Source organism: Kockiozyma suomiensis (genome assembly GCF_038497685.1).
Source record: "Kockiozyma suomiensis strain NRRL Y-17356 unplaced genomic scaffold V2V93scaffold_10, whole genome shotgun sequence".
Lineage (NCBI taxonomy): Eukaryota > Fungi > Ascomycota > Lipomycetes > Lipomycetales > Lipomycetaceae > Kockiozyma > Kockiozyma suomiensis.
Window position 1 is genome coordinate 535,151 of NW_027117673.1, and position 14,875 is coordinate 550,025.

Genomic DNA, 14,875 nt, shown 5'->3' on the forward strand with positions numbered 1-14,875 from the left:
GGCTACAACGAGCTGTCATTATCTCCAAGTGTTGGAGAGTGGCTCAACAAACTCTAATAATTGAGATCTTAACCAAACTCAAATCAGCTATGATTACGTGAAATTGTATTACATTATATATTCAAGCATAGAAAACAGCGTATTTACATTACAACTTCGGCGAAAAACAATAATCAAAGCAGTCTAAACTAACTAGTCTATAGTCAGCAGTCCCTCAAAAGAAGGTATATACATCCAAACAAGTTCGCAACTTCAAATCTCATTCTCTGAGCAGCGCTCTAGAAAGAGAACTCGTCTTCAATCCCAGTCAAGGTCTGCAGAATCTTCTGGTATGCAAACAGCATAATACTACTCTGCACAGACGTCCACACGAATCTTGGGCCAACTCCGGCAAAAAGACCGCGAATACCTTCAGCTTTGAAAATCACTCTTAGCGCCTGCAAAGTGCTCTCTGATCCTATTCGCACCACGTTCTGAGAAGAGCTGGCCGGTGAGGCACCCGCAATCTGCGAATTTGCAGATGTGTGCAATGACTTACTATGCGTAGCCGAAAATTTCATGCTGTCTGTCTTGCCGGGGCTGTGCGCAAGAGATGATGCCGGCTTCGGCGCTATATCAGATGGTAGGATATTTGGAATAATATGCGCCTCCGACTGTGTTTGTATACGTGTTTTGATAACGTCTATGCAGCTCATTAGCGATTGCATATATTTTCAGCAAAAAACTATAAACAAACCTAGCGGAGTCGTTATGATACCTGAGATACCACCAGCAGCTGCTCCGGTTAATAACTCCTCCCAGAACCCCAGACGCGAAGAATTTTCAAGGGCTTGAGCAGCACTCCGAAATCGTTCTATAATTACATGTCGGTGACAGATCTATCAAGCGGTCAAAACAAACGCACCATAAAAAGCTAGTTGAAGAGCTGAGAAGGGCAAATCCCTGACGAGAGTTGCTTTGTAACCAAAAAACAATGTGGGCCATCCTTCTCTCTTTATAATCTAATAAAGGAATCATAGTTAGCAAAACAACCATTAATGATCCAACCTAGAACCACATACGGTCTTTATAGCATCTATTGTCCCTTTGTAATTGTAGCCACTATAAAAGTGCGGGTTGTTATATCGTCCTTGTAATTGCAATCTAGTTTTTAAGACTTCCGATGGAACATAGATAATGGAAGCTGCAAAGTCACCGAGAAAACCAGACGTTAGGTAAGTGACTGTTTCCGGAACGCCGAGCTCTAGCAGGTGACGCTTAGTAAATTCATAAGTAGCAAAGAAGATTGATGTCCCCGGTACTAAAATAGCTGTCAGCAAATGCAAGAAAGAAAAAAAGAAGGAGTACTATCACATACAGCTGCCAAGCATTGCCGGCACAAAACCGCAATATAACCCCTTTGCAAATCCTTCTTCTTTAAATATAGTGGCGTATGCCCTGAGCATTCCATGATATTTGAGCGCGTTAGGAGCACCCTGCTGCCGTGTCTTAACTGTATCCAGGGAATGCATGCTTCCGTCGCCCATCATGCCTCCAAGTCCTCCGGCAACCATATTCTATAATAAATACAAATAGACATTAGAGATGGAGTCAGAGATGTAAAAGGTAAGGAAACCGTACATGTAAGAGACTCGGATGACATCTAGACTTGTCATCCTGACCGTGAGCAGACACGACTGGACTCAGGACGTGAGTCGCTGTTGCGACAGAGGCACCAGTCATGACTTTAGTCCTAATACTGTTTCCTTGCTTTTTTTTTAAAAAAAACGAATAGACGGCCGCTGGAGGAGGATGAACGACTTTGCTGCACAAAGGATCTTGTAGTCTCTGTTGCACACTCGCAAAAATACTAAATGTCTCCAAACATATTACTCAAGATTAAACACAAATTTCAATGCGACAATTCAGAAACGGAGCAAATATACTGTCAATTGCAAGTGTCCAACCTGTTTTCGACATTCGAAAATCCGCGATAAATTTGGGGAAAACTAAAGTCGTCGGTTCAAGCGACATTATGGGTTAGGGATACTTAGTCATTGATTAGTGTGTTTGTTTACATTGCGATCGCCTGCCTTGTTTTGTTCCGTCACAGTGAACGTCTTGCCTTTCTCCGCATTGTTTACCTTCCTCCCCACCTTCCTGCACCCCCTGCACAAAATCCAAATATGTCCACCAGATCCCGTCTTACTGCTATGAAAAAGAAAGAGCTTGTTGATCTGGCGTCTGAGCTTGGCGTCGAGTACGTGTTTATGTAGTCACTGTCCTGTTCTAACAAATGCTAACTTGTTATTTCCATTCAAGTACTGACGGATTCAAAAATGATCTTGAAGCAAGAATCAGCCAGCATCTTGCTCAGAATCAGAATTATTTGCAAGGGGACAGCCGCTTTGCTTCTCTTTATAAAGGTATCGTGTCGAGCCCTGGTCCTGCCAGCTCGGCCGGAAGTCGCCGTCGCAGTATTGTCGTTAAGAAGACTCCTTTGTACGTATTGCCTTGCCGATATGTTGCGTTGTCTGTAACTGATCGTATTACAGGCCATCTACGGAAAGGAAACTTCTTCTACCCTCTTCGCCTGTAACTGGCATGGCATCACCTTCGTCGGAGATCGCTGAGAACTCTACAGATGACGAGTCCGCACTGGCAGAGGAGTCCGCTGAATCTCTCTTCTCTCGTGTAAAGGCAAAGGCCTGCTCTTTGACTGCGTGGGCTGGATCTGCCGTGTATTCTACAACCGAATCATCTGTCACCTGCGCTCAAAACTCTGGATTCAAGCTTCGTGCTAAATTCTCTTCTGTGACTATGATTTTGCAGCTCGAAGCTTTATATGAACTTTTTCTGATTTTGAGAAAGCAAACGCCATTCTCGTTGAAAGTGGATCATATCTCAGTTCCCTTTGGCGGTCCTACTTTCAAGACTCCCACTGCTTACCTCCCAAACCCCTGCTCAGCGACGACCTACAAGCCTTTCTGGGAGCCTATTGCTTGCTGGGCTGTATATCTACTGATTATCCCGTTGATTTTCTCGTTTTTCATCAACTTCACTGCCGGCAAATCAACATCTGCGCGAGCACGTCACATATTTGATCCAGTCACGTATAACATTGTCAAGGTTCTCAGTGCGTATATGTTGTTTGTACAACTCAACACTGCAACCGACACTTTTGTTGCCGGCTCAACTACTGTTACTGCTAGTCACTCCAGTGTCCCAAAGCTTCCATTTTCTGGCAGTGAACCGCTCATCCGAGCGGTACTGGGCAACATCCCGTATATCGGAAGTGCAATCGGCACCCTCGCAGCTCTATACGTGGCTATCTTGTTCTAGACGCTACGTAGACTAGCCATTAATTGACTGGCTGCACTACGGCGGTGTACGATAAGTGACGTATGTCTGAGATATTAATACTGAGTGCGGACTAGCAGTTCTGATCTGCGAATAAATGGGAATGAAATTAAATTGAGATGTATAACAAATTAGTGCTACTAGGCAGCGGGTATCTTTTATATTTAGTGTATTTTTATGATTGTCGTGTACGAGAGTCGTGTATGATTTGGTTTCGTGTTGTCAGAAATATTGTGTTCAACAATAGACCTGTGGGTTTTGGTGTATATTAGTGTTTTTTTATTTGATTTTATTATATTGTATAGCTGGATGATATGGCCCGTTAATTTCTGATGTGGTTTTGTATTCATCTGCGTGCGATCAACTCAATAATATAACAATCTACGCTTTCTATATCGCTAATTAATTTCTGATACATTAACACATATTAGATAATCAGCTTTATCACGTGATTAGAATTCTTTTAAAAGAGTCAAGAACTCAGCAGCCACAAATTCAGTCACTGCGTCATTCAGCTAAATTGATTTGCATTCAATTATTCAATCACAATTGCGCAAACAAATGAGTACGGAGATCTCTGAAAAACTTGCTCTTCTTGGACTTACCGATCAGAAGTTGTCTGATGCTTTGAAAAACAAAAAACTAGCGGCAGCGCTCTCTGCAGTCGTTCAGGAAACTGGACTTAGCTCACCGGTCCAAGATAAGTCCACCGCCTCTCTACTTCAGTCTCTGGCTTCTTCTACCAAAGATATCTCGGATTCTGCTGTACTGGCTGCAAGACCTTTGATTTCGGAGGCGATTTTGGCTCGAAAGATCAAGACTTCGGTGCAGGTCGACGGTGAGCTTCTTTTGTTAATACGGAGTGTGTTTTAGAGGCAGATACTGATTTTTTTGCTATTTCAAGCTGCTGTTACGTATATAAAATCAGCTGGTGGAGAATCTGATACTGCTGATCTTGAGGAGGCTGCTGGTGTTGGTTCGTATATCCTACAATTTCTTTTGAAGTATATGCTTTGTGCTAATATCTCGGATCTGGCGTTGCAGGAAAAGAGGCTACCCCAGAGCAAATCAGCAATGAAGTTACTGCTTACTTTAACGAAAATGAAGAATCTATCAAAGCTAATCGCTACAAGGCTATTCCTAGCTTAATGGCCGGCATTAAGCGTCTGCCAGGCTTAAAGTGGGCCGCTCCAGCTGAAGTCAAGACCGCTATTGATGCCAAATTACTAGAAGTTCTTGGACCGAAAGATGAGAGAGATGCTCCTCCCAAGAAGGTGAAGAAGGACAAGTCGGCGCCTACTACTGCAGTGGCTGCTGCTTCTGAAGAGCATAAGAAGGCTCGTAATATGTTTGCAGAGGGGTTTTTAGGTGACTTGCACAAGCCTGGTGGAAACGTGCAGACAAGGCCAGAGCTGATGGAGCAGCATTTAAAGGCAACTGGCGGTATTGTCGTCACAAGATTTCCTCCGGAGCCTAACGGATATTTGCACATTGGTCACAGTAAGGCTATTGCCGTAAATTTTGGTTACGCAAAGTATCATAACGGTATTTGCTACCTGCGATACGATGACACGAATCCGGAAGCTGAAGAGGAGAGATACTTTACTGCGATTTTAGAAATCATCACCTGGCTCGGGTTCAAGCCTTACAAGATAACATACTCTTCTGATCATTTCCAAGAGCTGTATGATCTAGGCGAGGAGCTAATCAGACGTGATAAAGGTTACGTCTGCTTCTGTACGGCGGAAGAAGTTCATTCTAATCGTGGATTGCACGGTGGTCCTCGGACTGCTTGCTCGCATCGCAGTAAGTCTGTAGAGCAGTCATTAGAGGAATTCAGAGCTATGCGCGACGGGAAGTACAAGCCTGGCGAGGCTACGATGCGCATGAAAATGGATTTGGAAGATCCTAATCCGCAAATGTGGGATTTGGTCGCCTATCGCGTGCTCAATGCTTCTCATCATCGTACTGGAGACAAATGGAAGATTTATCCTACTTATGATTTTACTCACTGTCTGTGTGATTCTTTTGAGAACATTTCACATTCTCTTTGCACTACTGAGTTTTATCTTTCTCGTCAGTCTTACGAGTGGCTTTGTGATGCGCTTGATATATATAAGCCTGCTCAGCGCGAGTACGGTCGTTTAAATATCACGGGTACAATCATGTCTAAGCGGAAAATTGCTCGGTTGGTTAAGGACAAGTATGTGTCAGACTGGGATGATCCGCGATTATTTACACTAGTTGCCATCCGTCGTCGTGGAGTTCCGCCAGAGGCTATCTTGTCATTTGTGAATGAGCTTGGTGTGACGACTACTAATAGTAATATTCAGGTCGGCAGATTCGAGTCGTCTGTTCGCAAATACCTGGAAGACAACACGCCTCGTCTTATGTTGATCCCGGATCCTATTCCGATGATACTTGAAAACTTGCCGGATGATTTTGTCGAGGAGATATCGTTGCCGTATAAGCCAGGGTCGACTGAGCTTGGCGAGCATATAGTTCCATTTACAAAGACTGTATACATTGATCGCTCAGATTTCCGTGAGACTGACTCGGCAGATTACTTCCGTCTTGCACCTGGCAAATCTGTTGGATTGTTGAAGGTTCCATACACAGTCAGAGTTACTTCATTTTCCAAAGATCCAGCGACGGGCAAGATCACAGAGATTAAAGCAGTGTACGAGAACGACAAGAAGGTCAAGCCAAAGACATATATCCAGTGGGTTGCGTTATCTCCTGACCATTCGTCACCAGTCAAAGTCGCCGAAGTGCGCAGTTTCAATCGACTTTTCTTGTCCGAAAATCCGGAATCGAATCCAGATGGCTTTTTGGCTGATATCAATCCAAACTCTTTAGATCTTTATAAAAATGCTGTCATTGAAGTTGGGTTTGATGATTTCAAGAAGAAGTTTGTGAAGCCCGGTGCTGGACCTGAAAGTATGCGCTTCCAGGGTTTGAGAGTTGGGTATTTCTGTATGGATAGAGAAGCTACAGAGGAGAGTCTCATTTTGAATCGTATCGTTACTTTGAGGGAGGATTCCAGCAAAGATAATTGAAGTTTGATCGCCAAATAGTACTTTGTTGTTGTGTTTAACATTTTTGCATAATTTGTGTATATTTGTATTGTAATAAGATATTTGTTCAAGATTTATTCTTTCGTTTAGCATTGATTCCAAACTATCGCAGCACCCAAATTATTGCGCAGCACTACCATAAGCCTCTGTTAAATTCTTAAAATGCTTCTTCTCCTGCTCCGCCAAAACACCTTCTGAATCAGAAATAACAGTATACACCACGACATAATTATTATACAAAAACTGTTCTCTTAATCTCGCGTTCTTTTGAGCATCAGCATGCATGTTTCCGGTGCTGGTAGAAGACGTAATCTTGCTACTGAATTTTGTGAGAAATGCTTCAAACTCGGTTCGTAGGCGGACTACTGAGACAGTAACTGGCTCGGACTCCATGTCCTCTGGGCAGAGTTCTAGGATTCCACTTAGGAATGTGGCGAATTTCTGTGTGACTGGGTGTGGAAGAACAGAAGATACATGTGAGGATGAAAGCATAGATGAGAGACCACTGAAGGCACTTGTCGCGCTTCGTCCGAGAGCACTTGATCCAGATTCAGTAGGAGATTTTCCTGACAACTTTCGTAAATTATCAGAGTGAGCATTCATTATGTGTTGGAATCGCGGCCAGAGAATCATATTTAGATTATGGCAATATCCTTCCATGACAGGCACTTTCCGTCTCTGCAGCTCAAACTCTAGTAACTGAATTATTCTGATGCATAGCAATATCCCAAAAGCATCCATATGAGATATATCCAGTAGGCGACGAACATACTCTTCGCCTAATTGGAATGTAGGTTTGAATATTTCATGAAACAGTTGGGCCTGCTGCTCGGAAGACTTGAAGGTGAAGAAATCCACGATAAAGAGATATTCGGCACATACATTGTCCATCAATGCGAGATTAAAACTCCTAAACCCAGTCTCCATCCACAATACCTGAGTAATTGTTAGTGACTCTGAATAAGTAAGCAGCAGCAGCAGCAGCAAATACGTACATCCGAGCTCTGTTCAGCAGAATTCTCCATCATCACCGAACTATCAGTCGAAAATATGACATTCACTCGACGCCCCAGCGTCAATGGGTCTCGATGACTACTAGTATATTGAGGTCTTGCGGATGGCAAAAGCTTGCTGACTGACTCGGCCCCAATCAGCGACGAACGATCAATCGAGCGTATTTTCAACTTCTCTAGTGCTTTAACATATCGCGAGAAATTGTTTGCGTAATACCATTTCATTGTATTGATATATCCGTATGAAATTTCCTCTGCAAGTTGTCGATTAACGTAGGCCAAAAACGCATAAAGTTGTCGAAACTTCAAGCAAACGCTATATTGAATAATCTGCGCATTTGTATTAACTGCTCGTAAATTTTTGATTTTCGCGGCAAAAAAATCTCGAATCCTTTCGACAGCCTTCTCAGCCAGCTTGAAAAGAATGGGGCTTATCTCGTCAATGAGAGCAATAGATTGGCTGATTTTCTTGGCTTCAGCTTTGAATAATTCCATTCGCTTCAAACGCGTGCTAAGAATTTGAATCAACGATATCCATTGTGAGTTTATTTCTCCGTATATAATCTTTCTGATAATCATGGGCGGAATGAAGATATCATCGATAAGAGCAGCAAGTCGCGCTTCAACCTCTTTCCGATTCTCGAGTCTCCGGTTCAAAAAGATTGAGCGATTCTGCAGTGTTTCTATCTCGGAAGATAGCATACCCAAGTCCTTCTCAAATAATGATAGATAGTCTTCTACTGATGCCAATACTGAGTCACATTTCTGAATTGATACGTGAAGATCTTTGAATCGTTCGATTTGTTGCTCATATTCGGCTGCTATATCTTTCTTGACTTGATCATCTTCTCCAAACTCATTTTTATGAAGTTGGGCATCGGATTTGTCGTTGAATAAAAATATGTCTTGCGATTCTAGTTGTTTGGAGAGTAAATCAGAGTCGATTTTACCAATCAGAATTGAAATGTCAGGCTGATCTTGATTAGCAGTAGAGTTACCACTCGGTGATTTCGGCTCCGGGCCCTGGTTCGCAATGAATCAGTATTCAAATCATAACCCGAAAATGAACGTATAATTTAGCGACTCACCCTGGCTTTGATATATGAACTATCGCTATCAAGAATATTACCTAGAGTTGCTAGAGGGTCGACTCTAGTCTCCGACTGCTTCGACGGTACCTGTGTTTCCTTCTCTGGTGGCGCAGAAGTTGAACTAGGCGCCGACGCGAGACTGGAGCGTGATGTATTTGATAGTCCTGAAGTTGGTGGTTGTAGAGGCGCCCGTTGTAAGATTGGCGCTCGTTGCGGAAGCGGAGGCTGTTGTGAAGGATTATGTTGCTGAGGAGGCGTACTGCTTCCCGGCGGTTGTCGCTGTGTCCGCCTTGTAGAGTTCCAGATCTGCATGACTGAATTAGACTGATTGAGTCTGACCAAGATCTCGTACTTGGATATTGATGAATATCGCAGATATCAGCCACAAAGATGTATTTATTGCTGGCGGTCAATTAGTTGGCGCGTACTGTTTCGAGGATGCGGCGCGCAGCTTCATCTGCCTTTAAAAATGTAATTTGTTTTTAATTCAAAATAAAAAATGATCAGAAATAAAGCCCATTCAACTTACAGATTAATACAGCGATAACAAACATTATTATAAAAATTTGGCAATTACATTTAATAGTCCTTCGTGTCTGCAAAAAATGCTACAAGGGATTTAAATAAGCTACTATAGCATTAAAATTTCTAGATAATATCTGTTTGATACCATCCTCAGTCTGTCGTCAATTCAAAAGATCTATCTTACAACAAAAACTATCAATGAGTATATAATTTTTATTCCTGGCCTAATACAAGTGAACAAGACGACAACAAAAATTACTACTAAAGACAATCCGCCCGGCAACCATACATAGCTTATTTTGAAACGAAACGCAAAACATACGTGGGAACGTAAAGAAAAAAAAATTAGAAAAAGAACATACTCAATAATATAGAATAAAATTGGCTAACAATGGAGAGACAGACGTATATAGAGGGTACTTTATAAAACATTTAGGCCTTGGGAGCCTCCTTGTAGGCAATGCAAGCCTCCTCGCCCATTGCGGAGATGATGGTAACGATGAGGTCCTTTCCCTCGTCCCAGTCGGCCTCGAGCTTCTGACCAACATCGCTATCAGGGACCTTGACATCGTCCTTGGTGGCACCATCGGGGGTCATAAGGGAGAGGAAACCGTCATCGATGTTGATCTAAAATCGTGCTAGATTAGCGAAACGCTTTCAAAAATAGCAACGATATATGCTCTGGAAAACTTACGAGCTGGTATTCGGTACGGGTGACATTGGGAACCTCCATGTTGTGGGTGGAGGGAGAAAGATCCTCAAGCTTCTTGTTGGTGAAGATGTCGATAGCAACCATGTGCACCTTGGCGTGACCGTGCTTTCCAGTCTTGGAGGTAGACATGTCAACAATCTAGAAAACTAAGGTTAGCAACTGAGAAGCACTTATGATACTGAAAGGAAAGATGAATTATCAACATACCTTGCAGGGACGGCCCTTGATGACTATTCAATCGGAAACCGCATATTAGTAAACAAACTCCATGAGCAGTAGCACTCTATTCAGCGAGAGAAGCAGAATACATACCGACATGACCGTTCTTGCGAAGAGCAGAGCACTGCATCGGGTAGGTGAGCGAGGCGCCCGCAGAGACAGACTCGAAGGTTTGGGTCTATGGCAAACAAATCAGTACACGCTGTCTATACTCATCACCAAACTCCATCACCAAGAACATCGCTGAAACCGTCGCAAACACTGCCAATCCACAACCACATGTATCAGATAGGCGCCAAATTCGAGGCCCTATTTCAGTCCGGCAGAATATTCAATTAAAAAAAAAGAACTTTGATGCTGTGTCACAGCGTGACATCGCGAAGCTCTCGACATTCAAAGCAAATTTTTTTCTTTCTCATCCAGTGCGCTTCAGGGTATACTCGAATTTCTTGGGATGTTGCGTAATAAAACAAGACTTACAGCTTCCTCAGACATGGCGAAGATTGATTATAGGCAGAAGAAAGAGAGAAAAAGTGCGCGGTCGAGATAGTCAAATAGACTTAGTTATGAAGAAGAGAAAAAGGAGCGGAGAGCGCAAAAACCTGAAAATAATTTGTGCGCGTCCTGCTCACATAATTGTGACCTACTATTAGGTCTAGGGCTAGTTCACTCACGAAATGTTAAGTTTGTGATCAGCAATGCAGCAGACTATGCGACGTTTAGGGCTTTATTTTGAAGAAGCAAATAAGCAATGCGAAAGAATATATTTATATGACAATATTGATGTTTTCTTTGATACTTGTGTAGTTGTTGCGCGTCACCTGTTGGCAATACTGGTAGCATGGAATAGAATAGAGTCAGACCGAGAAAATTATGGTATGCACAACTTTTATTATGTCTTTCTCGAGAGAGATATTGTTAATATTGTTTGATGTAATGCTTGAGAAGCATATATCAGAAGCGTAGTCTTCAACTTCACTCTACGGCATCAGATTCCCATCATTGCTTGCGATAGTCATGAGTCCCTATTATCTCTCCTTGCAATTGATAAATTGAATTGCGTTAAATTAGTCTCCTTCTTTACAGTAATCCTCAGCCTGCCAGCAAACCCAGGTTCTCTTCCGTGCGCCTTGGTGGCAAGAAAGAAGCCGTTCACCGTGCGGCGCCTTTCATACGCCATTGAATTACTGCCAAAAACATTGACTCACAATGAAAGTCATTGTCGCTGCCGCGACTCCTGCAGTTTAATGTTTTCGTTGAGCCGTATACTAATCTACACATGTCTGAAGTCGTTTCAAAAGAAGCTATAGCAAATGAAGAAGAATCGGGCAATCAAGATGCAACTATATCCGCTGAACGCGGCCCTATGATTCCTGCGCTCCTCCCCCATGAGCTATATCCTCCAGACCAGGGACTGCGAGGTAGGTATGCCGCGAGCGCTTTGTATTGAAGAGTTTTATACTAATTTCTGCAGCATGGATTAGTGTATTTGGTGCATTCTGCGGCGTTATGGCTTCATTTGGTTATACAAATATCATGGGTGTCTTTCAGGAATATTATGAAGTCCATCAGCTTGCAGAATACTCGCCTTCTACAATCTCATGGATAAGTTCCCTTCAGATTTTTATCTTGACGTTTGGAGCAGTTGTTGTTGGCCCCCTCTTTGACATTTTCGGGCCGAAGCCTCTGATTCTTCCCGGTGTTGTTTTCATGGCCGTTGGGGTAATGACCACATCAGTCTGTACTCAATATTACCAGTTTATACTTGCTCAGGGCCTATGTACAAGTATAGGATCCTCTTTGATATTCACAACTTGCATTACGTCTGTATCGACCTGGTTTAGGGCCAAACGTGGAGCAGCATTAGGCATCACAACGTCAGGAGCAGCCTTAGGAGGAACAATAATGCCATTTATTTTTCGAGCCGTGAGCGAGTCATCTGGATTTGGCTGGGCCGCTAGATCGTTAGGATTTTTGACCTTGGCTTTGGGTCTGATTGCCTGGGCCTGTGTCACTTCTCGCATACGACCAAAAAGCTGGCATCGTGGATCAGACAGCATCAATGAAGAAGACACTGTCAAAAATAATCCTACGTTTCGACAACTGTATGTCTCTCCATTTTCCTCCATGTCGTTCAGTCTGCTCACTGCGTCGGTATTCTGTGTTTATTTGGGTGCATACGTACCGCTCAATTATTTGCCCAGCTACGCTCGCGATAAGGTTGGCTTCTCATCGAAAGTGGCGGGGTATCTTCCTTCAATACAAAATGGAGCAACCACTCTGGGTCGCATTATTCCTGCTATATGGGCAGACAAAGTCGGCCGCTTTAACATCTTCATTGTTGCATCATCTCTCGCCGGCGTCTTTTCTTTGGCAATGTGGGTGCCAGCGCACACAAAAGCTAGTGTGATTGCCTACGGGGCCGTCTACGGTTTCACCTCCGGCCCTACAACGTCAATATGGATGGCGATGTTGGCCGAAATTTCCCCTGTACAAAATATTGGCGCACGATTTGGTGTTTGCTCTGCTATTGTCTCTATCGCGGCATTAACCGGATCTCCGATCAGCGGCGCTCTTCTAGGAAGTAACAGACAGCACTACTACGCTATGGCTATATTTTCTGGTGTACTTGTACTAGCTGCGGCAGGACTTGCCTTTGCATCAAAGCTAGCCTATATTAGAGCCAAGAAAATAACTCCAGTGTCGACCAAAAATTGATAATTAATCTACTACGATTCTTCTACCAGCTGTAAATATCTCTAGTCGCATTCTACAATATACTCTAGCGATTTACATCGTCAAATAATGTTTAGTCTTTAAGATTTTTAGTTCTTTTGGTTCTTTTGGTTCTTTTAGTTATTTCTTTTGTCGGTACCTGAGATCAGACTTGACTTAGATCTGACGCGCTGTGGCGCATTTTGGAAACTCTACTCTACTCTTCGCGGTCTCATAGCTATGCCTGATGTGCATAACTAGGCACATAACGAACTTGCCATCTGAAACCGTTGAAATTATTCATTTTATAGTGCTCAGATAATTATTAATATCATAAAATGACAAAAACAAATATATATTTTTAAGATTTTTACAATGTTCTCAAAAAAGTTACTTCAAAGCGTTACAAATCAAATAAATCATTGCTCAGAATCGAGCTAGACGCTAAAGGCGAGACAGTCTTGTCACAAAAGATCAGGCACAAGAGACAGTAAAAAGCGATCGAGCGGCAGGATTCAGGCAGACAAAGTAAAGCCCTTCCAGTTATTCTGCTCAGACTCCTCAAGCAACTCTTTGTATGCAGGAATACCCTTGATGTAATTCAACATCTCAATAGGCTTTCCTGGAATATTGGCACCCATGTACCACGACTTTGCAAGCGGGAACAAGGATCTGTTTGCCTCGTCGTTGATATCCTTAGTATAAGCAACCTCGGCATCGATATTTGCGTTGACAGAACGAAGGTTATTTTCACGCATATAGTTCATCAGCGACATTGCAAAATCAGACTGAACCTCGGCAGTAGTAGGGCCATTTGAGAAAGCAGTAGGAGCCTGAGGGCCATAGGTGTAGAACATGTTTGGGAATCCACTGATGGCAAGTCCGAGATACGAAGACGTGGCATTTGCCCACTTGTCTCCAAGCTTGACACCGTTGACCCCGCGAACATTAATCAGCTTGAAAGATCCTGTCACGGCGTCAAATCCAGTAGCCAGGATAAGCAAATCAAACTCGTACTCGTTCTTTGTAGTCTTAAGTCCCTTCGCGGTAAACTCAACAAGGGGCTCAGCGTTGATGTCGACGACGTTGACATTAGGACGGTTGAACTGCTCATAGTAGTTCTGCTCAAGCGAGGGACGCTTGGTACCAAACGGATGAGGTGCAACAGTGGGAGCAAGGATTTCGGCAGTCTTGGGATCTTTGATGCGCTCATGTGCCTTGCGACGCCAGAAATCATACGCGAGGGCGTTTCCTTCCTTGCTGTAGAAGATATCGCGGTAGGTGGCAACCCAGAAAGTAAATCCACCGTAGTCGAACAAGGACTGGTAGAACTTCTCGCGAACCTCGGGCGGATCATCCAAAGTATCCTTGTCGACAAAAGTGAAATCAAATCCAGCATAAGTATCGGTGCGGTGCTTATAGAATTGTTCTCTGTCCGACTTGTCACTCTGCGAGGCGGCAGTCAACTTCTGTTGCTGCATAGGTAAGACCAAGTTTGGTGTACGCTGGAAAACGTTCAGCTCCTTGCAAACCGGACCGGCCTCCTGAGTGATCTGCACTCCAGTCGAGCCAGTGCCAATCAGAGCGATCTTGCGACCAGTCATATCAATACCTTCCTCAGGCCACTCGTTGGTGTGATGAACCTCACCCTTGTAGTTTGTCAAGCCCTTGAAATCAGGAGTGAAGTTCTTGGACGCAAAACCAATGCAAGGCAAGAAGAACTGCGCACGAGCGCGCTTTCCATTTGCAGCGCGAATATCCCAGGTCTGGGTCTTTTCATCCCAAGTAGCGTCAGTGACACAAGTGTTGAAGTCGGTGTCCTTCGAGATGTTAAGAGTTTTGTCGACATGCTTGAAGTACTTGCGCAATTCAGCCCACCCGGGGAAACGTTCGGTCCAGGTCCAGGTGTTGTAAACCTCAGGAATAGAGAGCTCATAGACAGGAATATCAGAGTCAACGCGCGCTCCAGGATATCTATTCCAGAACCAAGTGCCACCTAGGCCGGCACCTTTCTCGAATATGTGAGCATTGTAACCCTGTTTGCGCAAATGATGAAGCAGGTAGCATCCAGAGAAGCCGCCTCCAAGGATGAGGACGTCGTAGTATGGAACGTTAGAGGTCATTTTTTTTTTACTGATGCTGAAATAAGTAGCTGCAGAAATAAGTAGCTGCAAAAGCGGATGG

At 43.6% G+C, this 14,875-nt stretch overlaps 7 protein-coding genes across 7 annotated transcripts; 3 read left to right on the forward strand and 4 right to left on the reverse strand.

The window, feature by feature from the left end:
• Nucleotides 1-114: 114 nt before the first annotated feature.
• V2V93DRAFT_372828 (mitochondrial carrier domain-containing protein) lies at nt 115-1,962 on the reverse strand. The gene is made up of 5 exons (XM_066910830.1): nt 1,358-1,962; nt 1,062-1,300; nt 905-1,001; nt 737-853; nt 115-682 (listed from the first exon to the last, which is right to left on the reverse strand). Exons 1-5 carry the CDS (start codon nt 1,551-1,553, stop codon nt 279-281), a joined length of 1,053 nt encoding a protein of 350 aa, XP_066764815.1. The 5' UTR covers nt 1,554-1,962; the 3' UTR covers nt 115-278.
• Nucleotides 1,963-2,099: 137 nt separating this feature from the next.
• Nucleotides 2,100-3,732, forward strand: V2V93DRAFT_372831 (uncharacterized protein). The gene is made up of 3 exons (XM_066910831.1): nt 2,100-2,239; nt 2,302-2,481; nt 2,535-3,732. The coding sequence occupies exons 1-3, from the start codon at nt 2,166-2,168 to the stop codon at nt 3,319-3,321; spliced, it is 1,041 nt and encodes a 346-aa protein (XP_066764816.1). The 5' UTR covers nt 2,100-2,165; the 3' UTR covers nt 3,322-3,732.
• A 107-nt stretch (nt 3,733-3,839) lies between these two features.
• Nucleotides 3,840-6,493, forward strand: V2V93DRAFT_372834 (tRNA synthetases class I, catalytic domain-containing protein). Its single transcript, XM_066910832.1, has 3 exons — nt 3,840-4,177; nt 4,244-4,315; nt 4,384-6,493. Exons 1-3 carry the CDS (start codon nt 3,901-3,903, stop codon nt 6,396-6,398), a joined length of 2,364 nt encoding a protein of 787 aa, XP_066764817.1. The 5' UTR covers nt 3,840-3,900; the 3' UTR covers nt 6,399-6,493.
• On the reverse strand, nt 6,345-9,023 carry V2V93DRAFT_401276 (Sac2 family-domain-containing protein). The gene is made up of 3 exons (XM_066912584.1): nt 8,518-9,023; nt 7,412-8,452; nt 6,345-7,352 (listed from the first exon to the last, which is right to left on the reverse strand). The coding sequence occupies exons 1-3, from the start codon at nt 8,830-8,832 to the stop codon at nt 6,537-6,539; spliced, it is 2,172 nt and encodes a 723-aa protein (XP_066764818.1). The 5' UTR covers nt 8,833-9,023; the 3' UTR covers nt 6,345-6,536.
• Nucleotides 9,024-9,088: 65 nt separating this feature from the next.
• Nucleotides 9,089-10,560, reverse strand: V2V93DRAFT_372837 (translation protein SH3-like domain-containing protein). Its single transcript, XM_066910833.1, has 5 exons — nt 10,457-10,560; nt 10,070-10,154; nt 9,965-9,987; nt 9,740-9,895; nt 9,089-9,672 (listed from the first exon to the last, which is right to left on the reverse strand). The coding sequence occupies exons 1-5, from the start codon at nt 10,469-10,471 to the stop codon at nt 9,478-9,480; spliced, it is 474 nt and encodes a 157-aa protein (XP_066764819.1). The 5' UTR covers nt 10,472-10,560; the 3' UTR covers nt 9,089-9,477.
• A 418-nt stretch (nt 10,561-10,978) lies between these two features.
• V2V93DRAFT_47060 (major facilitator superfamily domain-containing protein) lies at nt 10,979-12,950 on the forward strand. The gene is made up of 2 exons (XM_066912708.1): nt 10,979-11,397; nt 11,451-12,950. Exons 1-2 carry the CDS (start codon nt 11,256-11,258, stop codon nt 12,692-12,694), a joined length of 1,386 nt encoding a protein of 461 aa, XP_066764820.1. The 5' UTR covers nt 10,979-11,255; the 3' UTR covers nt 12,695-12,950.
• Nucleotides 12,951-13,206: 256 nt separating this feature from the next.
• V2V93DRAFT_326363 (FAD/NAD(P)-binding domain-protein) lies at nt 13,207-14,814 on the reverse strand (the record flags this gene model as incomplete). Its single annotated transcript, XM_066907525.1, has 1 exon — nt 13,207-14,814. One exon carries the CDS (start codon nt 14,812-14,814, stop codon nt 13,207-13,209), a length of 1,608 nt encoding a protein of 535 aa, XP_066764821.1.
• Nucleotides 14,815-14,875: the final 61 nt, after the last annotated feature.